At 39.8% G+C, this 25,689-nt stretch overlaps 1 protein-coding gene across 3 annotated transcripts in view; it reads left to right on the top strand.

Annotated features, from left to right (window-relative positions):
• Window positions 1-25,689, top strand: part of POLR3F (RNA polymerase III subunit F) — a 140,898-nt gene that overhangs the window by 6,883 nt on the left and 108,326 nt on the right. For all 3 annotated transcript variants that reach the window (XM_058174622.1, XM_058174624.1, XM_058174623.1), the window contains exon 4: window positions 9,614-9,681. In XM_058174622.1, coding sequence (XP_058030605.1) covers window positions 9,614-9,681 — 68 coding nt within the window. The remainder of the gene's footprint in view (window positions 1-9,613; window positions 9,682-25,689) is intronic.

The following is a 25,689-nucleotide window of genomic DNA, read 5'->3' on the forward strand; positions in this document are numbered from 1 at the left end:
TGAATAGATAATTCATACCTCTCACGAGCTCTCCGACTTTCAATGGCATCCTTATAAAGTCTCACCGCTTCTGCAATTTGAAGGTGGTCTTTCGTTTTTTCTTCCTGCCAGGCAAAGTGCCTTCCTTTACGCCTTCCCGTTGTAACTCCTGGAAGAGCCTCCCCCGGTTCTGGCAGTCTTCCAACCCCCACGGACCATTTGGGTTTCTCACTTTTTTCTTCTAGTTGCAATTTTGCCAGCCACTCTGAATTCTCCCACTCAGTCTGTGGGTCGTGCAACGTGCTGGCAGCTCCCATCTCTTCCTGGTCGCTTCCAGGGTCCGACATTCCTTTCTGTTATTTTCTTTCTCAGCCCCCATGGTGTTTTCCTGGATGGCTGATGATTGAGAACTTGCTTAATGTCAGGCGTGCCTCCTTTCAAAACTCAAGAAAGAAAAACCCCAACTCCATTGTTTGTAGAGAAAGGTATCTTTTACTGAGAATGAACTGATTGCAACAAAAGTAAAGCAAGTTCTGAATAATAGGTGTGTCTTACACATACAAGTTCCCACATAAATCCCTCCCCCCCCAAAGGTCAGGTCATTGCGTCCAATCCACCTCTCCCTCAGGTGTCACGTGAGGGTCATCTTCAGATGGTTTCATTTCTCTGGTATGCACGGACCATTGGCTGCGAGTGTTATCAGCCCGCTTCTTAGATTTTGAATTCAGTTTATTTATCTGCAGCAAGTTAAGTTTCGTTTTTGCATTAACCCCCTCCCTCCATCTCATGGCAGCCGAAGCAGCTAGCCCTTAATTAAAGACACATTTCCCCTTCCTGATGCCTAGCACTAAAGATAGCAATAAAACAATTAATTAACAGTAATAAAACAATAAAGGTAGCATGCGGAGGCTATTTATTATATTTATTTAATATATTTATTATAAGCATCCTAAGCTCAATAGTTTTTGGCTTGACTTTTGTGGGTTAAAACCATCAAGCACACATTCCTAGAGATCTTCACAGAAGCCATTTCTATTTCCACATCCCATTAGTGTTTGCTTCTCTCCTCTTGTAAAAAATTGCATTTATTTGGAATATTGACACTTTAGGCTGTCCTAAAAAACAAAAAGAGGGTGGGAGAAGAGGGGTAACGGAATTAATACATAAATATCTTTCAAAATAATATCAGCCAAATTATATTAATCTTAATTATATTTCTCTTACCTCAAATACTCAGTGGAATGAAAATAAGCTTGCTGTTGTTAAAATTTTGTAACCGTTAATACAGATTTTTATTCTTTAAATACTCAGCCTTTAACTGAAATTAGTGCTGCAAGATAATCCTTGCATAAAGACTCAGAACTTCACTCTGACATCTCTGTCCACCCAAACTTTCCAATTCAGTTTCTGCCATGCTAACATAGCTACTGCTGGTAACTGACCTCTCTCTATTCAATTATTTCTTTCTCAGGAAGAAAGCTGATGTTCTGATTTAAAATTATTTAAGTGACAGACTCCATTTATCCAATGATCAAAATCAGTTTGAGTACATATGCATGCTTATACTTTTCAGAGGTCCGATACTGTTCTATGTACAATCCTTGTTTTATTGATTTCATATAATATTCTAATTTTCTGAGATTGTGAACTTGGGGTTTTCATGAGCTGTCAGCCATAATCATCAAAATTATGACAAATCAAGGCGTGAACTATCTCGCTTTGCATGTAATGAGTCTATCTCATATATTAGTTTCACCATTTAAGTTGCATTACTGAAAAAAATGAATTTTTGCACAATATTCTAATTTTTTGAGTTTCACCTGTAACACCTTTGCATTTTTCTCTTATACACTATGGTAATTTGAATCCAGATTTTAGCCATAAAGTGAGTTCATTTTGTCAGATCATACTGCTGGATTTCTGCCCTTCATCCAAAAAAGAGACACAAGTTTCACTTCTAAAGAGCCCTTAGGATTTTTATTAGAATGTTCAGGTCTGAGATAGGCAGTCAGTTTTTTTTCTTTTTTTAATATAGTTTTATTTATAGTTTTTTCTTTAACATCCATAAATATTTGGTGAACAGTGTATTGGTCTGGGTCAATATGTTTTAAACACAGTACTACTACTAATATTATTTAGATAAACATAATCATAATATTTCAATTTCTAACCTTTGTGTATACATGGTGATTACCGTATTTTTCAGAGTTCACTTATGCCCCCCTAAAAGAGGATGAAAATTTGGGTGCACCAAATGTAGCCTCACCCACCCACCGGCTGCCACCCTTCGGCATCCACGTATCTTCTCAAATGGAGCTTTTGGAGGCTGCAAATGTAGCCTCTCAAATGGAGAACCTCTCAAGCAGCCTCCAAAAGCTCCGTTTATAAAGGAGCTTCTCTTTGCAAAGACAGCCTCTCAAACAGAACTTTTGGAGGGTGAAAAAGCAAGGCACAGAGGCCAAAATGGCAATCTGGAACAGCTGCTGCCTTGCCGGACGGTTCTGTGCTTCCCCTGCTGTACTCACTGGAGCGCCCTGTGACAATCAGCTGCAGTTTTGAAGTTGCATATCTGCTCCAACGAGGCTCGTGTGCACTCACAACCAGCGAACCTGTTGCTAAAGTTTACCTTAGGGGACAGCTGATTGGGGGATATTCCGGGAGGCAATCGACCCACCAATCAGCTGCTTGTGCTGAATCAGGCTATGTGCTGAAGCTGACCAGACTGTTTGCTGCTTGCTGCAAGGATATTAGCCAGATGAATACCGATGGATGCTGGTGGGCAGAGGCAGAATTTTTTATTTTCCTCCCCCCAAAATAAGGTGCGTCTTATACTCCAGAGCATCTTATACTCCAAAAAATGCAGTGTGTGTTCTATTATATATCAGTATACATAATACTATTTTTCCAGTTTCTGTTGTGGTCTGCTGGCAGCCTGCGCACCTGGCAGTGGAGTCGGATAGCGATGAGGCTGAGGAAGAACATGGGCCAGTACTGGAGGCTGGGAAAGGCCCCGATGAGGACTCTGCATCGGAGGCAGAGATGGGGCCAGGGCCATCTGGGAGTGATCATCTGTATGCTAAACTGGAGAAATACCAGTTTTTCCAGTCCACTATCGAGTTCCTGGGGCATCGCATCTCTCCCAAGGGCATTGCATGGAACCGAGCAAGGTGGAGTCTTTGCATAGTTGGCAACCTCCTTGATGAGTGAAGGATGTCCAGCACCTTCTCAGGTTCACCAGCTGCTATCGGACTTTCATCCCCGGTTTTGCTACCTTGCTTCGTCCCTCACTCAGCTTCTGCAGAAAAAAGTCCCGTTCCAATGGTATACTCCCGAGCAGCAGGCATTCCAGGCCTTGAAACAGGCCTATCTTGAAGCATCCTGACCTCCACTGTCTGTTTGTGGTGGAAGCAGATGCATCGGATGTTGCTGTTGGTGCGGTGTTGCTCCAGGCTCGTGCATCCTGCAATACCCTTTTCCCTTGCGCATATTATTCATGGAAGCTCAACCCTTCTGAGCGCAATTACACCATCTGGGAGAAGGAGTTACTGGCTATTAAGACAGCATTTGAGGCCTGGAGACATCTGGAGAGGGCCTGGCATCAAATTGAAGTCTGGATGGACCATAAAAATTTGGAGTTCCTACAGACCGCCCAGAAACTGAACCAACGGCAGATTTGGTGGTCTCTCTTCTTTGCCAGGTTCAATTTCCGCGTGATATACATCCCCAGTGGTTGCAATCAAAGAGCGGATGCGGTCTCGTGGAAACTGGAGTATTCCCACATCGAAGACCCGCTTCCGCTCCAGACAGTGTTGCCTGTAGAGTCTTTCTCCGTGGTTCAGGAACCAGTGGATTTATGGGCTCATATATGGGAAGCGCAGCGGCATGATGCTTATGTGGAACAATGGAAGGAAGAGGTCAGCCCCGCCTCTCCATGGATGTTTCACAAGGACCTCTTGTGGTACTGAGACAGGCTCTACGTGCCGGTGGGGCCACTCTGGAGACTTATCCTCTTGCAGTGCCATGATAATCCTGTGGCGGGGCACTTCGGCCTCTTTAAGACACTGAATCTAGTTTCTCACACTTCTTGGTGGCCTCGATTGTGACATGACGTCCAGGTTTATGTCACGGCCTGGGTTCGCTGCCAATAGGCCAAGTCGGCAATGGGAGCCCCTTCAGGGCTACTCTAGCCATTGCCAACACGAGAGAGATCCTGGGTGCCATTTCCATGGACTCTTGAAGGATTTGCCTCCGTCTTCTTGATTCATGACCATGTTCATGGTGGTGGACATTGTTCTGTCCTCTCTCGCCTCCGTCCGAATGATGGCTAAATTAGCAGAATAGCAGCAAAATAGCCAGCGTCTGCCAAGAGCCTCCGTTATCTTCCACGACGCTGGTGAGTCACTCAGAAACAAACTTCAGCTCGTAATCAGTGGATTTGCTTGTTACAAAGAGACACAAAGAGACACAAAGAGACACAGCAGCTCTTGCTGGCTTTTATATCCTGTGGGGTGTGGCTCCATGACTCAACACTTCCTAGGCCTACCCCACCCTTGCTTCTGTTGTTCCCTCCTCTCCTGCCTACGAAACCAAGCCTGATTGCCATCAGCTGGGTCTGCAGGCATGGCCTGAGGGGGGGAAGAGTCAGGGGATGGAGGCCTCGTTATCTCTTCCACCTGGCCTGTTTCTGGCTCCTGGAGCTGAGCCAGGCAAGCCGGTGCTCCCAAGGTATGTCCTGACGGCCCTTCCCCCTCACTGTCCAAATCACTTTCTGGCAGCAGGCCCGGCTCGGGGGGTGCAGACACAACAGACATGCTGACGAAGATGGTGCATTTCATTCCATGTCATGGGTTATCGGCGACTCATGCCACCACCCACATGTTTATTCAACACGTTTTCTGGCTGCACAGCCTATGAGATAGGGGCTCAATTTACTGCCCAGTTTTGGAAAGAGCTAATTACACGACACCTTGGATGCAAAAATCTGCCTGTTGTCGGCACATCATCCGGAAACTGACGGTGGGACTGAGAAAGTTATTGGCATTCTGGAGCAATACCTGTACTGCTTCATGAACCAGCAACAAGACAATTGGTCAGACTATTTGGCAGTAGCAGAGTTCGGGTTCAACAACTCGCAGCACACCTCCACGCAAACGACCCCTTTCCTGACTAATGTGGGATATCATCCTCGGCTTTTTCCCCTCATGCAACTCGACTCCCTGGTACCGGCGGCTAATGACTATCCGAGTTGCAGGCCGTCCATCAGTTGGTATGACAGTATTTAGAGAAAGCCAAGGAAGACTATAAGAGAGTCATGGACTGATCTCGGTGGGCGACACCACCATTGGCTAAGGGGTTCGGGTCTGGTTGTCCACCAGGCATCTTCCGTCAGACGGGCCAGTCAGGAAGCTAGACCACCGGTACCTTGGTCCATTCCCTGTTGAGGGAGTTATTAACCCGGTTGCCTACCGCCTGACCTTACCATGCTCAATATGTGTCCACCCAGTCTTCCATAGATCTTTCCTTGTTCCAGAACAGCCAGCCTGTCCGGTCTGCCACCCTGACTGTCCCCAACCAGCACCACGTGACGGAGATGAACCACCCGAGTACGAGGTCGCCAGCATTCGGGACTCCCGGTGGCTAAAAGGACGGTTCCAGTATCTCATTGAGTGGAAGGGATATGGGCCGGAGGACTTCACCTGGGAGGATGCGACCTCCATGCCTGCACTTGCCTTGGTGAAAGCCTTCCATGACCAATTCCTGTCATGGCCGCATCCGGATCATCAGACTCAGGGGAAGGGCCCTGCGGTAAGGGATAGTGTTGTAGTCCACTGGCAGCCTGCAGAGCGGGCAGTGGAGTCGGATAGCGATGAGGCTAAGGAAGAACATGGACCCGTCCTGGAGGCCTCGATGAGGGCTCTGCATTAGAGGCAGAGATGGGGCCAGTGCCATCTGGGAGTGATGTGCGGACTCCGGAGCCTCCAGAAGTTGACAGTAGTGAGGCAGAGGAACAGGAGGAGCCTGTTCCTAATGCATGCATAAGAAGAGTGCCAGAAGGCAAGAGCAGCTAAAGCAAAGAGGATGACTCGGGAGTAGGGCCAAGAGATGATTGGCCCCTCCCATAAGGCTTAAAAGACCAGCAATGGCATTTGGGCTCTTTGTCGGAAAACAACATTGACTTGCTCCTTGTCTTGCTGCATTTATTTCTTGTTGGTATCTTCTGCTTTTGAACTTTTGCCAAGAAAAGCCTTTGGCAGTTTGCCTAATTAGACTAAGGTTGGTGATAAGACTGAAGACTGGCGTTATGAAGAATTCGTTTTGATTTAGTTTGGACTATGCTGAGAATGAGTTAATTCTCAGCTGTTCTAATAAAGTCTCTATATTTGAACTAAGTGTGTCTACTACTGCCTACTTGGGCCTAGTCACAACAGTTTCTACTTTCTACCTCTTTTTTTTAAGAAGTATTCTATATCTATCCATCATCTCTTGCCCTTTTAGGAATTTCAACCCTTATTGACTTTTTGGTAAATCTTTCATGCTTGGGCTCTTGTAACTCTTACATCACATTTATTTAATCTAAGTACCGTATATACTCGAGTATAAGCCGAGTTTTTCAGCAGGTTTTTTGTGCTGAAAACGTCCTCTTATACTCGGTATATCTCTGACTTATCTCAGTTTTTTTTTTCTTTTTCACATTATACGGATGGTGCAAACTTGGCGGGCTTTTGCATTAGCGGGAAGCCCTGCGGTGCAGTGAGAGGCGGGCGGGGAGCCGCCAGCCTTCTCGGCTGAGGGAGGGAGGCTTTCCCTGACCGGTAGCTGCCTCATTTCCCTCCCTCGGCTTATACTCGAGTCCCCAGTTTACCCCAGTTTTTTGGGGTACAATTGGGGACCTCGGCTTATACTCGGATCGGCTTATATTCGAGTATATATGGTATTTCATTTTCCACAACACCTATCTCTTGCTGTTGGATCTCTAGAGAACTCATCTGTAGTTCTTTCATCATTTTAAAGAGAACTTTCTCTTTATTCTCTTCTATGTTTTGAACTCTTAGAGGATAATCTGTCTGTTCTGTTTTAGAAATTATTACTATTTCTTCCATATCTTTATCCACTTGTATTATTTTTGGATTTATCTCCTCTATTCTTTCCTCATCTTCTTCTGGTTTCTCCTCTATTTTCTGAATTTTTTGTTCATCCTTTATTATCATTTGCTGGGGGCTTTCTAGTCTCATATTTGTAACTTACATCAATTCCATCATCTCCTTGATTCCTTGTCATATCTTCTTGAATACATTGAAACATCAATAATATTTTTTATAAACTATATTTGTTTTGTAAGAATTTAATGGGCTAATAGTTGCTCAATATTCCACTGAGATTCCAATATCCCAGCTGCTCAAAAACGCCAATATTAATAAAATTTACATAGTCCCGGAACTGTTTCTAATGTCCTCTAAATTTATAGTCCTTAAAATTTTCCAATTGCACCCTCTAAATTGTCCAAATTTTTAAGGCTTGTTTAATTTTTTTCTCTCTTCTTTCCTTTTTGCCTCATAGAATGTTCTGTCAATCTTGATAATCCAGATTGGCCCAGCAATTTTCCCCAAATGTCTTTAATCCACAGAATCAAATGTTCAATTTCAAGGATGTTTCTTGTTAATTATAATCCACCTTGCCTTAAAAATCTTCAAAAGGTTTACTCAATACTTCCTAACCGCCAAAAAAATCAGTAAATTTGGAACCAAATAGAAAGGCCTTCCAGGTGTTGTTTAACTTTCACTATTTCCTTTGTTCTCCTCTTTGGTTTTCTTGTGTTATGAATTAATCAATCCTCACTTGCCGAGGTCATTTCCCACCATGTACTAGTATAATATCTTCTTTCACCAGTAGATGGCAACCCCACAAAGTTCCAGCATTAAACAAAGCAAAGTTAGAACGACTGATTGTTGAAAAAAAATCGAGAAAAAATAAAAACAAGATTCCTTTTTCTTTATATGCTTTATATGCTTTCTTCCAATAATCAAACAATGTTATCCACAAATTAAGTCACTTTTCGCACTACTAAAAGTCCCAGTCCAGGTTTTCTATATTTTAAAACATCATAGTCTTTTATTAAAAGTTTGCTTCACTTTTGGGTCTATAATATTTCTCCAATTGTTAATTTGCTGCTTTCTTAATGTTTTGGAGAGTATATATTTTTAAAATTATTTTCTTTGGGTTTAGATCTCTAATATAGAAGTTGAAAGTCATCTCACCCAGTTTCAATCCTCTGCCACGAACAGCTCCAGCTCATAATGTTCTTGTCCTGCTTGTCACAGCTTCAGTCTTGCCAAAATGGCTGTTGTTTCTGCTGCCGATCAAGAGGGTTTCTTTGGCAGCAAGACTGTTGATTGGACAATATTGGAAGAAAAAAGAATTACCCACAATAGAAGAATGGATATTGAAAGTTTCCAATTTGGCTGAGATGGCTAAAATCTCAGCCTTCTTGAAAGACAGTACTCAAGAAAAATATTTAAATGAATGGAAGAACTGGATTGATTATATTCAAAATAGATATCAGATTAAGAAATTTCGGATTGCCTTTGAATGAAGGATATTGTTTTTAATTTTAATGGAAGAAGTCAGGTTATGTGAGAGAGAAGGATTATAATTGTGTTAGATTTTAAAAATTTAATGTATGACTGTTTGTTTATTGAACTACACCTTGTGTTTGCTCCGGGAAGTCGGGGGGGGGAGGGGGGTTTTGGAGGGAGGAGGGAAGGTGGAGGAGCGGGGAGGGGAGGGGGAAAAAATTAATTGTTGTTGCAAAACTTTTTCAATAAAAAAAAGAGGGTTTCTTTGGCTCAAATGAGGAAATTGCTGCTTCCTTGTGATCTACAAAGCATCCCTCCTTTCTTCACCATTCCTCCAGGTTGGCTTTGACCCCTAGGGTCTCCTGGCAAGCAGGTATCAGTTGGGTTTTGTGGAACTCTGCTATCCCATATCCGTCCCACTGTGACACCAATCGGTAATCTGGCAGTCAATTTTCTATAACCTAGAAAGTATTTGAAGAAAGAAAATGTCAATAAGATAATCAGCAAATAAAACAAAGTTTAAAAGAAATATTCTGGGATTTTGTGTTCTAATATTGAGAATAAAAATCAGGCTTTACCATAAAGTTTTTTTCTAATCTTCAGGGATAAAACAGATGGGCTATCTAGAACTTGTCATATGTTAACTTTGATGATAGATTTTATGCTACCCCATTTTTGTATTTCTTTAATTCCTGTTTATTTTTAACTGGATTATGCTGGATTTCTTTTTTTAACTTTCCTATTATTTATAATATTAACAGTAAGAGATGCTTTTGTAGTATAGGCTACTTTGTTGAAGGCTTTGAACCATTTATCCCTGAAGCAGATGTGCTATTGGGAGGAAGGAATACATGTGACCTGATATGTGAGACGTCAAGCAGCCAGGTAATTTCACTCTCATTCACAGAGAGGATTGCAATGGTTAGAGTTATTCAGTAGCTTTATCTCTCTGGAATTTCAGGAAGCAGTATTTCACTTCTATCTATTCTCCATATTTACCAAATCTTTTTGATCTTTGAAAAATGAAAAGATGTTCACTTTAACATTCTATTTTCTTGCAGCAAAATGAAGGGATCTGACAATCAGGAGAAACTGGTATATCAGATTATAGAGGATGCAGGAGATAAAGGTCTGTGTCTGGTTTATCTGATTTGTTGCTTTACTGTTTCTTTGTGAAGTGCAATAGCTAGTCTGTTTTGAATATGGTGGAATTCCAAAAGTATGAGAAAATTACTGATTGCTTGCTGAGTAAATATAAAAGGAAGTGGACAAATTCATTTTCCTACATATGTGATCAAGGACTAGGAGGAAAAAAGATATCTGAAATTAGCATTTCTATCATTTCTTAATTTGTAGAAAATGTATTGAATATGTAGTTGCCTTGGCAGCTGTTCAGTTCAATTCAAATCTTTATTGTCAGTGCACAACATATGTGCGGTGAGATTGGTTGAGCTCCTTCAGTGCACCCCTCCAACAGAATACAACCCACAGTGAAGACAGAAAATCCCTAACCCAATAAATCATATTAACAAAACACCCAGTCCTATTGCACCAGTGTGAACATGTTACACATTGCGCTGGTCCTGCAGTCCATCATACTACATAGTTAATATGTTATTTCTCATTCAGGAGTCTGACAGCCCACGGATAAAAGCTGTTCTTCAGCCTATTTGTATGGCTGGCTATACTTCTATATCTCCTTCCCAATGGTAGGAGGGCAAAGAAGTGATGACCAACGTTAGAGTCATACCTGAGAATTTTCCTCACTTTCTAAGGCAGCGAGCCCTAGCGATCTTATTTAGTGGTATCAGGGGAAAGCCCATGATGTTTTGTGCTGTGCTCACCACCCTCTGTAATGTTTTTCTAACCGCGGCTGTCAGGCTGGCATGCCATACCATGATGCAATAACTGAGGACTCATTCTATTGTGGACTGATAAAAGGAGGTCATCAGTTGTTGTTCCACCCTGTTTTTACGCAAGACCCTAAAGAAATGGAGTCTCTGTTGGGCCTTCCTGACCACCTGAATCGTGTTTTTCCAGATAAGGTCTTCGCTGAGATGCACTCCCAGGAATTTAAAGGAGGAAACTCTCTCTACACAGCCCCTTTCAGTGTAAAGTGGGACAGGTTCCTCTCTCTTCCTCCGGAAGTCCAACACCATCTACTTGGTCTTGCTGATATTCAGGTGCAGATTGTTTTTTAAGCATCACGTGGAAAGTTTTTGAACCTCCCCCTGTATGCTGTTTCATCTCCATCTGTAATGGTGGTGTCATCTATGATCTTAATGATCACAGTAGATGGGTCTGACAGTACACAATCATGTGTGTACAGTGAATACATGTAAGGACTGAGCACACAGCCCTTTGGGGAGCCAATGCTAAGCTTCAGGGGGGTTGGATATGACAGACCCAACCCTCACTTTTTGTGGCTGTTCCTTCAGAAAATCTTTGATCCAGTCACAGATGGAAGAGGGAAAATCCAAATAAGTCAGCTTTTCTATAAGGATGGTCGGCAGAATGGTGTTGAAGGCCGAGCTTTAGTCTTATGAAAAGTATCCTGACATAGTTCCCGGGTTTCTCCAGATGGCTTGCTACAGAATGTAAAGCAGTAGCTATGGTGTCATCTGTCAACCTATTCCCGCTGTAGGCAAACTGATATTTGTCAAAGTCAAGTGGGAGGCGTGTCCTAAGGTATTGGAGAACCAATCTCTCGAAGCATTTCATTACTACAGACATTAATGTGATAGATCTGTAGTCATTTAGACAGTTACCGTATATACTCGAATATAAGCCGATCCGAGTATAAGCCGAGGTCCCCAATTTTACCCCAAAAACTGGGGTAAACTGGGGACTCGAGTATAAGCCGAGGGTGGGAAATGAGGCACCTACCGGTTGGGGAAACCCTCCCTCCCTCAGCTGAGAAGGCTGGCGGCTCCCCCGCCCCGCCCTCTCACTGCACCGGCAGGGCTTCCGTCCGGTAAAATGTGAAAAAAAGAAAAAAAAAAACTCGAGTATAAGCCGTATATACTCGAGTATAAGCCGAGGGGCTTTAAAAAAAAAAAAAACTCGAGTATAAGCCGTATAGACCCGAGTATAAGCCGAGGGGAAGTTTTTCAGCACAAAAAACGTGCTGAAAAACTCGGCTTATACTCGAGTATATACGGTAATTGCTGTTTTCTTCAGGACTGGGACAATAGTGGCTGCTTTCAGGCATGATAGAACACAGGCCGTTTGCAGGGAGATATTAAAGATCCAAGTTAGGACCCCAGCTGATTGATCGGCACAATTCTTTACCACTGTCTCCAGCACCCCATCTGGGCCTTTAGCTTTGCAAGGATTGACAGCCTTCAATACAGCTCTCACTTGGTGTTCGTAGAGAGTGAGTGGCTGGGAATCCAAAGGCCAGTGGGCAGCGGCTATGGGATCTGGTCTTTTCACCTTGTGGGGGGCGAAGAAGGTGTTCAACTCCTCTACCAATGAGGCATCAGTGTTGACCGTGTTTCTCGTGTTGCCCTTATAATTAGTTAGGTGCTGCAGTCCCTGCCACACTTGCTTCGGGTTGTTGTCTACTAGGTGGTTCTCCACCTTGTGCTTGTATTGTTGTTTTGCCATCTTAATGCCTGTTCTGAGGTTTGCCCTGGCCTCTCTATCTCTCTCATTGTCCCCTGCCTTAAAGGCAGAATCCCGGGCTCTCAGAAGCATCCGTATCTCAGCAGTTACCCAGGGTTTCTTTGTTTCTATTATTCTATCCCAGAGCAGGGAACAATCAGAACCCCATATGAAGAGTTCAATTAGCTATTTTGCTCATAATATAAGAAATTTCTCAAGACTGGTGGTTTGAACCCAAGCCACACTAAATAAGGTTCATTGGCATTCGGGTGAGGGCATTGGACCTTGTCCTCTTGTGCCTGTGTAAAGATACCAGACTAATTCCCTGCTTGACTTCTCTTCCTGGTTTGGCCAGTATTTCTGCGACATCACTTTTGGTGGTCAAGGCTTGCATTTGTCCTTTGGAACAATTACAGAGTTATAATTGCATAAAACTGGGTGAGGTCTGGATAAAAAGTGATTGAGATGCTTGTGATTATTAGTTCCCAAATTGGTTGGTTTATTGACTCATTAAAAAGAACAAAAAACAACTTCAAATTGTGCCCATCAGTAAAAAGAAGGTTTTATTGTTCTTAATGCAGTCATGGCCGAAATTGTTGGCACCCCAGAAATTTTTCCAGAAAATCAAGTATTTCTGACAGAAAAGTATTGCAGTAACACATGTGTTGCTATACACATGTTTATTCCCTTCGTGTGAATTGAAACAAAACAAAAAAAAGGGAGGAAAAAAAGCAAATTGGACATAATATCACACAAAACTCCAAAAATGGGCTGGACAAAATTATTGGCACCCTTAACTTAATACTTGGTTGCACACCCTTTGGAAAAAATAACTGAAATCAGTCGCTTCCTATAACCATCAATAAGCTTCTTACACCTCTCACCCGGAATTTTGGACCACTCTTCCTTTGCAAACTGCTCCAGGTCTCTCTTATTGGAAGGGCACCTTTTCCCAACAGCAATTTTAAGATCTCTCCATAGGTGTTCAATGGGATTTAGATCTGGATTCATTGCTGGCCACTTCAGAACTCTTCAGTGCTTTATTGCCCTCCATTTCTGGGTGCTTTTTGACGTATGCTTGGGGTCATTGTCCTGCTGGAAGACCCAAGATCTCAGACGCAAACCCAGCTTTCTGACACTGGGTTCTACAGTGCGACCCAAAATCCTTTGGTAATCCTCAGATTTCATGATGCCTTGAAGACAGTCAAGGCACCCAGTGCCAGAAGCAGCAAAACAACCCAAAAACATCATTGAACCTCCACCATATTTCACTGTAGGTACTGTGTTCTTTTCTTTGTAGGCCTCATTCCATTTTTGGTAAACAGTAGAATGATGTGCTTTACCAAAAAGCTCTATCTTGGTCTCATCTGTCCACAAGATGTTTTCCCAGAAGGAATTTGGCTTACTCAAGTACATTTTGGCAAACTGTAGTCTTGCTTTTTGATGTCTCTGTGTCAGCAGTGGTGTCCTCCTGGGTCTCCTGCTATAACGTTTCATTTCATTTACATGTCGACGGATAGTTCGCACTGACACTGATGCTCTCTGAGCCTGCAGGACAGCTTGAATTTCTTTGGAACTTGTTTGGGGCTGCTTATCCACCATCCGGACTGTTAAGAGTAATCTGGGTTCACAACCAAGATTGTGGACTGTTGAGCAGAGTACCTTACGCATGAAAACAACTGTGACTGGGTGTATACAATAACAGTCACTTGTAGACAAACTGGGGTTTGATATTCCTTTACTTTTAGGGAAAAGGCAAAGTCATAGTCCAAAAACAATTCCAGGTCATACAAAGCCAGTCTTCTTACCAAACATAGACTTGCAAAACAAACAAGGTCTTCTTTCAGTTCGGCAAAACACAGTTCAATTCACAACAGTCAGTATCTTGAGGAATCAATAACTAGCCATGATCAAGCAACAATCATAAAGCTCAAATACACAGTTGCAGCATGTCATCAGGTTACAATGCTGTAGCGTCCCTGTAGATTCCCCAATAAGCTATAATTTAGTAGTCCTTTTATACATTGGCTACAGAGCTCAACCAATCAGGATGCTTGCAATGATGCAGCACAGCCTTAAAGCAATATCATGCCTTTCTATAAACATACATAGTTAGTTTATATATTGCCTGGCCAACTAGTTAGGCAAATAATAATTTCCTGTCATACTCCCCTTTGGACAGGTCAATATATAATGGCTTACAATCTTAGCCCATAACTCTCACAACATGTTTTATGTCTGATCGCACCCTGCGGTTTTGTAAAATTATTGGCGATATTATTTTCTGACATACAATACTTCAGTTGTATCATATTATCCTCTATACATTGCCTTACATTTAGGTATCTAATGTCAGTATATTTCGATCTCGTTTTAACAGCTAAATTCGTTGCCATTTTAATAGCAGCTTGATTATGTTCAAAAACAACAATTGGATTATGTACACTTAAACCTATATCTAACATCAATTGTCTATAGTAGATTAATTCTGTGCATAATAAAGACAAACAGGAAAATTCAGCTTCCATTGTCGACAAACTTATGTGCTTTTGCCTGATAGATTTCCACCCAATTAATGTATTTCCTAACATTATAGCGATACCTGATGTAGATTTTCTCATAGCTAAATCAGTACCAAAACTAGCATCAGCATATGCAGTCAGTATAAGATCACAGGTTCTAGATATAAGGCGTAATGCATTGTTAGCTTCAAATATCTCAGTATCCGTTTTGCAGCTTGCCAATGCCTCTCAGTTGTTTCTGCATTATATCTAGCTAACTGGTTAACACAATAGGAAATATCAGGTCTAGACCAATTACTAATGTAAGATAAACTACCTATCAATGATTGATAAATCTCCCTGCTGAATACAGGACTTTGTATATCACTGTGTTTAAAATCCTGACTCATAGGTGTTTTTGCTGGTTTACACAGCTCCATATTGTAACATTTCAGTAATTGGCTAATTTTACTAGATTGTGACAGTTTGTATCCTCTAGTTGTTTTCTCAATATCGAGACCTAAATAGTGTTTAATATTGCCAAGATTTCGTATTTTGAATTTCTTCTGCAACAAAACAACAAGTTCTCTTGCTTTCTTTTCAGTTTTAGTTACAATGGCAATATCGTCTGTAAACAAGAGTAAAAATGAAACCAAACCATCTTTCTCTCGTTTAAAGAGACATTTATCGGCTATACTTGCTCTAAAACCTATGGCATTTAATTCATTCACTATATATTTATTCCATTCAAATCCTGATTGCTTTAAACCATAAAGACTCTTTTTTAATTTCCAGCAATCAGTTCGTCCATCCGTTTTAATACCTAATGGTTTTTTCATGTAGATATCATGATGCAAAGGTGCATGTAAATATGCTGTCTCAACATCTATATGAGTTATTTGATATTCAATCTTCGCTGCCCACACCAACATTGCTCTCAACGTGGTTGCTCTCAAACTAGGAGCAAAAACTTCATCATAATCTTTATCAGACTGAGCAAAACCCTGAGCAACTAATCGCGCTTTATGGATTACAGTTCCATCAGCACTGGTCTTTAATTTATAAATCCATCTACAACCAATTAACCGTTCTCCTGATGGTAACTTAACATTTTCATACACACCTAACTCGGTTAATGCATTCAGTTCTTTATCCATAGCTTCCTTCCAAGCTAATTGGTCCTTTTCAGGATACATCCTAATATCATTATAGCTAGAAGGTTCTATGTTTACTTGACAAACAACATTCGCTTGATACCTATCAGGTGGACGCCTTACCCTTGTAGATCTTCTAGGTAATACAGGACTCATAACTGGCCTTTCATCTAATTCCTCCCCTAAACTTTCTTCTTCTTTTATAATAGATTCTTCTTCTTCTATTTCATTTTCAGGGGTATTATTGAATATTTGATTATCAATAATAACATTATCCTCCTTTCTGTAATTAGCTTGCTCAAGCTTATCCCAACCTTCATGCTCCAGGAATTTTGCACTAGCACTACGATAAATACTAGTGGTACCTGGCGCCCAAAATCTAAATGACCTGTGATTAGATTCATACCCAACAAAAAACATTTTCTTGGTTGTCCTTTTCGCCTTAATTGCGATGGTATATGAATCCAAGCAGGAGCACCAAATGTATGTAGGTAGCTTAGATTAGGTTTTCTACCATGCCAAAGTGTAAACGGTAATTCACCAATAGATGAATTCACTACATTGTTTAACACATGGTTAGCACACATTATGGCTTCACCCCAAAGTGTTTCTGGTAGACTAGAATCTGCTAACATAGATCTAGCCATGGCTTGCAGTGTTTGACCTCTGCGCTCTATGTAAGAATTGTGTTGTGGTCGATAAGGGGCAGAACATTTATGTTCAATACCTGCCTCCTGCAACATGTTCTGTAATCTAAGATTAGTAAACTCAGTACCATTGTCTGTTACTAAGCAAACTACCTTATGTTTCTGTTTCCTCTCAACAAATTTCAGCCAGTTTGCCATACGATGAAATGTTTCAGACTTTGTTTTCATTAAGTAACAGAAACCATACCTAGAGAAATGATCAACTAAGCTCAGTATATAGCAGGCTTCCCCTAAACTGGGTTATTTATTTATTTATTTATTATTTATTTTATTTGATTTTTATACCGCCCTTCTCCCGAAGGACTCATTTAGGTCCAATTAGGTCTGCAAATACTACCTCTAGTGGTCATTTAGTTTTGAATCCGTTCATTCGGTTTGCTGGGGTTACTTTGCTTTTTTCTTGATTGCAAGCATTACAATTGAGGTACTTATTGCACGGTTTCAACCTTATTCCCTCAGATAATGCTACTGTTTTTTCCAATGTTTTGAAATTAGTATGGCCTAAGCGTCGATGAAGTAGATGAATACTTTCATCATGTGGCTTCTTATTATCATAAACTGAGTTAGCATTAGCCACTATAACTGGATTCTCCTTCAGTATGAATAAATCCTTTCCTAATTTTGCGGTAACACGTTTACCTTCCTTTTCTATTAGGCATTTATCTTCCCTAAAGATTATTACAAATCCAGCTTGTGCTAAGGCTTTAACAGATAATAGGTTGTATTTTAGTTTTGGTATATATAACATTGGCAACTGCTCATTGATAAATGGACAATGTGCAATACCTTCACCAGCCTTTTTCATTTTCCACCCATTTGCTAATGTTACATATTGTTTGCTATTATTCAGTTTCACAAACCTTTCTTTTCTCCTAGTAATTGATTGCGATGCTCCACTATCAACTACCCGTAAATCATTGTTTCCAGGAGCAGACCCTGATATGGCTAGAGTAACGTCATTTTTAGACCTTCTTTGGGTACGAGTAGGCATTTTCTTACCATTATTGCAGTATTTGGTTATATGACCCTTAGCCCCACAAGAAAAACATTTTCTAACAATATAAACAGATGAAGACAGTTTTTCTTCCTGTGGTTGTTTCTCTCTTAATTGTTCTCTTTCCTGCCTTCTTCTGGACTGTTCCAGCAATCTTCCAGTTATGCCAGACAATGTTAGTTCATCTCTGGTCAGAACCTCCAGTGAAGAAACATAGTTGTCATAACTTTCGTCCAAAGAGGAAAGAATAATGTACATCTGTTGTAACTCAGAAAAAATGAGTTCTATCTCATGTAGCTCTTGGAAAGTTTTTGTCATAAACTCCAAATGAGCCAACATATCTCCACATTTTAGAAGCCGAGTTTGAAACAGTTTACGTGTAAGATGTATGTGTGCACCTACACTATCTCGAACATAAATCCTCTTCAAATTGTTCCAACACCTAGCAGCAGACTCTTCACCACGAATATGTACAAACTGCTGGTCATTCAGTGTCAGCCCAATTATACAAAGAGCCCGTTCGTTATCCCTGTTGAATTTGGCTATTTTCTTTTCGTCTTCCTCATCGTTTGGATTCCACGCTGTTACATCTGGTGGATTATTAACCACGCCCCACAGTCCTTCTTTGCGTAGAAGTAGGTTACACTTCACAGACCAAGATGCATAGTTTGATCCATCCAACCGGGTTATCATGGATATGCTGGACAACTGTTCTTGTGCTATCTTCACCTGGACTATTTGTATCAAACACAGCCGTCTGAATTATATCACTGTAAAGTCACAGCCACTCTCAGTGTTCTGGGCCCATAACCAATGTTAGGGGTAATCTGGATTCACAACCAAGATTGTGGACTGTTGAGCAGAGTACCTTACGCAAGAAAACAACTGAGACTGGGTGTATACAATAACAGTCACTTGTAGACAAACTGGGGTTTGATATTCCTTTACTTTTAGGGAAAAGGCAAAGTCATAGTCCAAAAACAATTCCAGGTCATACCCATATAAAGCCAGTCTTCTTACCAAACATAGACTTGCAAAACAAACAAGGTCTTCTTTCAGTTCGGCAAAACACAGTTCAATTCACAACAGTCAGTATCTTGAGGAATCAGTAACTAACCATGATCAAGCAACAATCATAAAGCTCAAATACACAGTTGCAGCATGTCATCAGGTTACAATGCTGTAGCGTCCCTGTAGATTCCCAAGCTATAATTTAGTAGTCCTTTTATACATTAGCTACAGAGCTCAACCAATCAGGATGCTTGCAATGATGCAGCACAGCCTTAAAGCAATATCATGCCTTTCTATAAACATACATAGTTAGTTTATATATTGCCTGGCCAACTAGTTAGGCAAATAATAATTTCCTGACATGGACTATCCTGCATGGCAACCTTTCATCAATTTTTCTCTTCTGTCCATGCCCAGGGAGATTAGCTACAGTGCCATGGGTTGCAAATTTCTTTTTTTTTTCTTTTTTTTTTATTGAAAGAGTTTTAAAAAAAACAAAAACATTTTCCCCCCTTTTTTCCCCCTCCCTCCCAAAAAAAAACAAAACACCCCCCTCCCTCCCCCACCCCCCGGCTTCCCGGGTCAATCACAAGGTAAAGTTATACATAAACCAAACATAGAATAAGATTTTCCCTTCCAATCCAAATAACCACATCCAAAGCTTTTAGTCTCCCAACCCCTCCCATTACATAAAATAACTTTCTAATTATTCAAAGGCAATCTGATATTTCTTAATCTGATATCTGTTTTGTAGATAATCAATCCATTTTTCCATTCAATTAAATATCTTTCCTGCGTATTGTCTTTTAAAAGCGCTGAGATTTTAGCCATCTCAGCCAAATTAATAACTTTCAATATCCATTCTTCTATTGTAGGTATCTCTTCTTTCTTCCAGTATTGTCCAATCAACAGTCTTGCTGCTGTTATTAAGTTCAAAATCAATTTAGTCTCAATCCCTGTACAATCCATTATAATTCCCAAAAGGAAAAATTGTGGCAGGAACTTTATCTTCTTCTTCAGTACATTTTGAATAATCCACCAAATTCTTATCCAAAAGACCTTAATTTTCTTGCAAGTCCACCAAATATGAAAATATGTAGCATCATCACAATCACACCTCCAACATTTCGCTTGGATATTAGGATACATACATGATAATTTTTGGGATCTAAATGCCATCTATAAAACATCTTATAAAAATTTTCCTTAAATTCTGTGCTTGTGTAAACTTAACATTTCTAACCCAGATTTTCTCCCATGTTTCCAACATTATTGGTTCCTGAATATTCTGTGCCCATTTTATCATACAATCCTTTACCAAATCCTTTTCGAATCTATTTCAAGCAACACATTATACAATCTCTTTATATGCTCCTGGGTCTGATTTCTAATTTGCTTTATTAAATTTTCCTCCTTTGCATTATACCAATTTTTGATCTTCTTTCCATCTAGCACTTATTTGCCCATATTGAAACCAAGTATAATTCCTCCTTCTTCATTTAATACCTGTAATGATTTTAATTGCAATCTACCTCCTTCAGCATACAAAAGTTCTTTATATGTAATCATTTCCTGTTTCTGTTCTATATTTATATTCTCTATTGCATGTCTAGGGCTTGCCCATATAGGAATCTTGTAATCTAAATTATAGGAATATTTATTCCAGACCAAAAGAGCACTTCTCAACACATGATTCTTAAAAGCCCTATCCACTTTTTCCATAAAATAAGTACGCATGCCATCCATATAACAAGTCATAACCTTCTATATTCAAAATTCTTTCCTCTGTTAAGTTAAACCAGTCACTTATTACTGAAAGGGTTACTGCTTCATAATATAGTTTAAAGTTAGGCATTCTTAAACCACCTCTTTCCGTGAATCCTGTATTATTTTCATTTTAACCCTCGCCTTTTTACCCTGCCATATAAATTTATTAATCCCACTCTGCCAATCTTCCAAATTTTTATCCTTTTTAATTATAGGTATCATCTGGAACAGAAACAAAAATCTAGGTAACACATTCATTTTAATAGCCGCAATCCTTCCCAATAGGGATAACTGCAATTTCTTCCAGCCACTCATATCATTCTGAACTTTTTGCCATAGCAAGTCATAATTATTCTTATAAAGTTTCTTGTTCGATGAGCTAATATAGACCCCTAAATATTTAACCTTTTTTACTACCTCAAATCCTGTCATTTCCTCTAGTTTTTGTTTCTGTTGTATAGACATATTTTTAATTATCACTTTTGTTTTATTCTGATTTATTTTAAATCCTGATACCTTTCCATATTTATCAATTACTTCCAACAAAAATCTACTTGAATTTATAGGATTCGTTAACGTAACCACTACATCATCTGCAAAAGCTCTAACTTTGTACTCATATTGTCTAATCTTAATTCCTCTATTTTCATTAATTCTCGTATTTTATCTAATAATGGTTCCAGAGTCAAAACAAACAATAATGGTGATAAGGGACATCCCTGTCTTGTTCCTTTCGCAATCTTAATAACTTCTGTCAAACTACCATTTACTATAATCTGTGCTGTTTGCTCTCCATAAATCGCTTTAATTATTCTAATAAAACAGTCTCCAAATTGCATTTTCTCTATTAATTTAAATAAAAAATCCCAATGCAATCGATCAAAGGCTTTCTCTGCATCCAAAAAAATAAGTGCCGCTGAAGTATTCTTCTTTTCCAAATATTCCAATATATTAATAATCTGTCTAACATTATTCCTCATCTGCCTCCCTTTTATAAAACCAGATTGATCAGTATGAATTCTTTGTTGTAAAACTAACATTAATCTATTTGCTATTATTTTACAAAATCTTATAATCATTATTTAAAAGTGAAATCGGCCTATAGTTACCAGGTTTAGAGCAGTCTTGCTCCTCTTCGGTATCAGTGAAATAAAAGATGTTTTCCATGACGGGGTATTCCACTCCTAATTGTATCTGATTAAATAATTCTTTAAGTGGGCCTAATATTTCATCCTGTGTTTTTATAATAAGTTGCTGTAAGACCATCTGTACCAGGGTTTTCCCATTTTAATTGTTTAATTGCCTCCACTATTTCTCCAGTAGCTATCGGCCGGTTCAGCTCCTCCTCTGTTCTAATGTTAGAATATTCACCTTATAATCTTTCAAATAATCATAAATGTCCCTATCAATATTTTGTCTTTTGCATATAGTGCAGTATAAAATTCTGAGAATGCCTTTTAATTTTATCCTGTTGGTATATCTCTTTACCTTTATATTCTATTTTTTGTATGACACGTGCTTTCTGTTTCTTCCTTAAATTATATGCCAACCATCTCCCAGGTTTATTTGCATTACAAAAGGTATTATGTTTAGCATATTGTATATTCGTTGCCACCTGGTCTGCCATTAACATATTAAATTGACTCTGTAATATTTTTATAGCCTCTTTAAGTTTATGATCTTGTGGGTTTTGAATTAATAACTGTTGCTTCCTTTGAATTTCTTCTTCCAAATATCTACGCTGCCTTTGTTTATTATTCCTTTGCCTGTTGTCCAAATAAAATCAATATCCTCTAATAAACGCTTTGCTCGCTTCCCACACAGTTCCTATAGGTGTCCCTTTGTACATATTAAAATCAAAAAATTCTTTTAACTGTTTCTTACAATAAGTTACATTATCCTCATATCTAAACAGATTTTCATTCAACCTCCATGTTCTACCACCTTTTTTCCCTTGTAATAATTCCATCCATACTGGGCTATGGTCAGTTAAACACCTCGGAAATATCTTCGTTTTCTTCACCCTAGAAAGCAAGTCATTAGAAATTAAAATAAAATCAATGCGTGAAAAAGATTGATGCCTATCAGAAAAAAGTAAAATCTCTCTCATCTGGATTCCGTAACCTCCATATATCTCTAAACTCAAAGTCTTCCATCATTTCAAAAAGGATTTTGGTAATTTTGCATGTATAGGTATCTTCTTGGAGGAGGTTCTCTTATCCTTCTTGTATCAATTACTCCATTCCAGTCTCCTAATAAAATAAACGAACTATAATCCCAGAGGGTCAACCTCTCATGTAACATTTTGTAAAACTTTTCTTGTTGCTGATTAGGTGCATAAATACCTATCAACAAAGTCTTTTGCATCTATCACCAGTTCAATAGCAATAAATCTTCCTTGAATATCTGCCTCAATTAGTTTAGCTGGTATATCCTTCCTGATATATACAACAATTCCATGCTTCTTTTCCAAAGCTGATGCAACAAAATGGTTACCCAATTTTGAATTAATTAAATATTTTTGGTCTGATAATTTTATATGTGTCTCTTGCAAACAAATCACATCATTTTTAAATTGTTTCAAGTAGTGAAATATTTTCCTTCTTTTCTGAGCTGAATTCAAGCCATTAACATTCCATGACAAGATTCTATTTGCCATTACTGGCCTCCTGAAGCTTTGAAGCAGACAACGGAAGCTCCTCCTCCGGTATCTTCCGTCTAGCTCCTCCCACAGCTTCCATAATGGGATCCTGACTTTTACTTTGAGACTGTTGCTCTTCTTTACGCTTAAGGGCTCCTCTTGTCACCCTTTGCTCTTGTGGTTCCTCTAATACTGGCAGCAATAAAGGCTCTTGGGTCACCACGCCTTCTTGAGTCTCTTGAAGTTTTTCTATCACTTCTATTTCGACTTTCAAAACTGTTGCAAATTTCTTGATAACGTTGCGCACTGTGAACAAAGGCAAATCTAGATCTCTGGAGATGGACTTGTAACCTTGAGATTGTTGATACTTTTCCACAATTTTGGTTCTCAAGTCCTCAGACAGTTCTCTTCTCCTCTTTCTGTTGTCCATGCTTAGTGTGGCACACACAGACACACAATGCAAAGACTAAGTGAACTCTCCTTTTTATCTGCTTTCAGGTGTGATTTTTATATTGCCCACACCTGTTACTTGCCCCAGGTGAGTTTAAAGGAGCATCACATGTTTGAAACAATCTTATTTATCCACAATTTTGAAAAGGTGCCAATAATTTTGTCCAGTCCATTTTTGGAGTTTTGTTTGACATTATGTCCAATTTGCATTTTTTCCTACCTTTTTTTGTTTTGTTCCAGTACACACACAGGGAATAAATGTGTATAGCAAAACATGTGTTAATGCAATATTTTTCTATGAGAAATACTTGATTTTTTGGAAAATTTCTGGGGTGCCAACAATTTCAGCCATGACTGTATCATTATTATGTGACATTATCATCCATGCATCTGGAATAAAAAAGACAAAACTTTCTGTTCTTGAGTTTCTGTTATGAGAACTGATACCATGTTTTCCTGACAATAAGATCTGGTCTTATTTTCTTTTGGGCCCCAAAATAAGCACCAGGTCTTATTTTTGGGGGATGTCTTGCCCGCTTACCTTGGGACCATCGCAGCCACACCTCCTATACTCCGGCACTTGTCGCACCGCTGCCCAACTTCTGCATCTGCTCATGGCCAAACACTGCATGGCTCATCACACTTGTGCTGCCGTTCATGGCAGGACACTTCTTGGTGCATTGTGCCACTTCACATGAAAGCGACAGCACGAGTGCAACAAGTCTTGTAGTGTCTCGATGCGAGCAGATGCAAGTGGCTGTAGAAGAAATCAGGCAATGGCGTGACAGGTGTTGGGGCATGGGAGGCCTGGCTGTGGCGGTCCTAAGGTAAGTGGGTGCAAGGTGAGTAGGGCAGCTCAACCCCCTCCCTGCTCTAGCTTGATTTTACACCTCCTCCTCGCCCTAGCTCATACAACCATATAGTTGGCGGGACTTAACTAGGGCTTAATTTTGGGGTAGGGCTTAGGCACAGTGATGAAAATCAGACTAGGGCTTGTTTTTGGGGTAGATCGTATTTTTGGGAAAACACGGTAATAGCCACAATTATTATTGGTTATTTATTCAGAACCTGTAGGTGACACAGCAATTGCTATTGCTCTTTATACTGCAATCTTAAAGCAGTCTTTCTGTGAGTCATGTAGCAATAGCATTTAGACTAATATACTGTCCCATAGTACTTTAAAGCATCTTCTGGGCTATTTACAGTGTTAGCATTATTTGCATATTGCTCACAACAATCTGATCCTCATTTTACTGATCTTGGAAGGATTGAAGTCTGAGTCAATCTTGAGCCCTGTCAGGATTGAACTCCAAGCTATGGGCAGAGTTTGCCTGAAGCATTGCACTTAACCACTGCACCATCAGGTCTACTTCTACTGGTATGTACATCTTCTACAGTAAAAAGAAAGTTAGAAATACAAATAATAATTGTGGAGAGCCCAGGGCAAGATTGTTCATGGCCACTAAAAAGTGTCCATGACAGGAAAGAAGAAGGTGAAATATGCTTCTAAGATGACTTCTTAAATGCAAGCTTGTAAGATAACAAAGCTTCTAGGGAAATTGCCATTCAGCAGCACTATTTCAGGGATGAAATAGTATGAAAGAAGTATGTAGATTATGTGAATTATACAGTTGCTACAATACAGAAGGATCTTGACAGACTTGAACATTGGGCCCTATCTAATAAAAGGAAATTCAATGGTGAGAAAGTAAAATTCTACATTTGGACAAGAAAAACCAAATGCACTAGTGGACAATCACTTAAATATGAGCAGCAGTGTGCTGCAGCTGCCAAAAAAGCCAATACAATTCTATGCTGCAGTAACAGAGGGATAGAATCAAGATCACGTGATGCATTGCAGGTTGGCGACCCCCAGGAGGAGGGCCTTCTCTGTGGCGGCACCAGCCCTGTGGAATGAGCTTCCTCCTGGACTATGACAACTCCCTGACCTCCGGACCTTCAGACGTGAACTGAAGACTCTATTATTTCAGCGCGCGGGACTAGCCTAAGAACAAAAATGTTTTAAACAAATTTTAATGGGGGTTTTATTGGTTCTTATTGTTTTAGTGATCAGGCCTTGATAATATTTAGTTTTAATCTGGGTTTTAAATGTCTATTTATTATATTGTTTTATATTGTTTTAATATGCCTGTAAACCGCCCTGAGTCCTATGGGAGATGGTGCGGTATATAAGTTTAATAAATAAATAAATAAATAAATTAATATCACTTTATAATGTCTCGGTAAGACCACACTTGGAATTGCATCCAGTTTTGGTTGCCACGATAAAAAGATGTTGAGACTAG

Source organism: Ahaetulla prasina, chromosome 3 (genome assembly GCF_028640845.1).
Source record: "Ahaetulla prasina isolate Xishuangbanna chromosome 3, ASM2864084v1, whole genome shotgun sequence".
Lineage (NCBI taxonomy): Eukaryota > Metazoa > Chordata > Lepidosauria > Squamata > Colubridae > Ahaetulla > Ahaetulla prasina.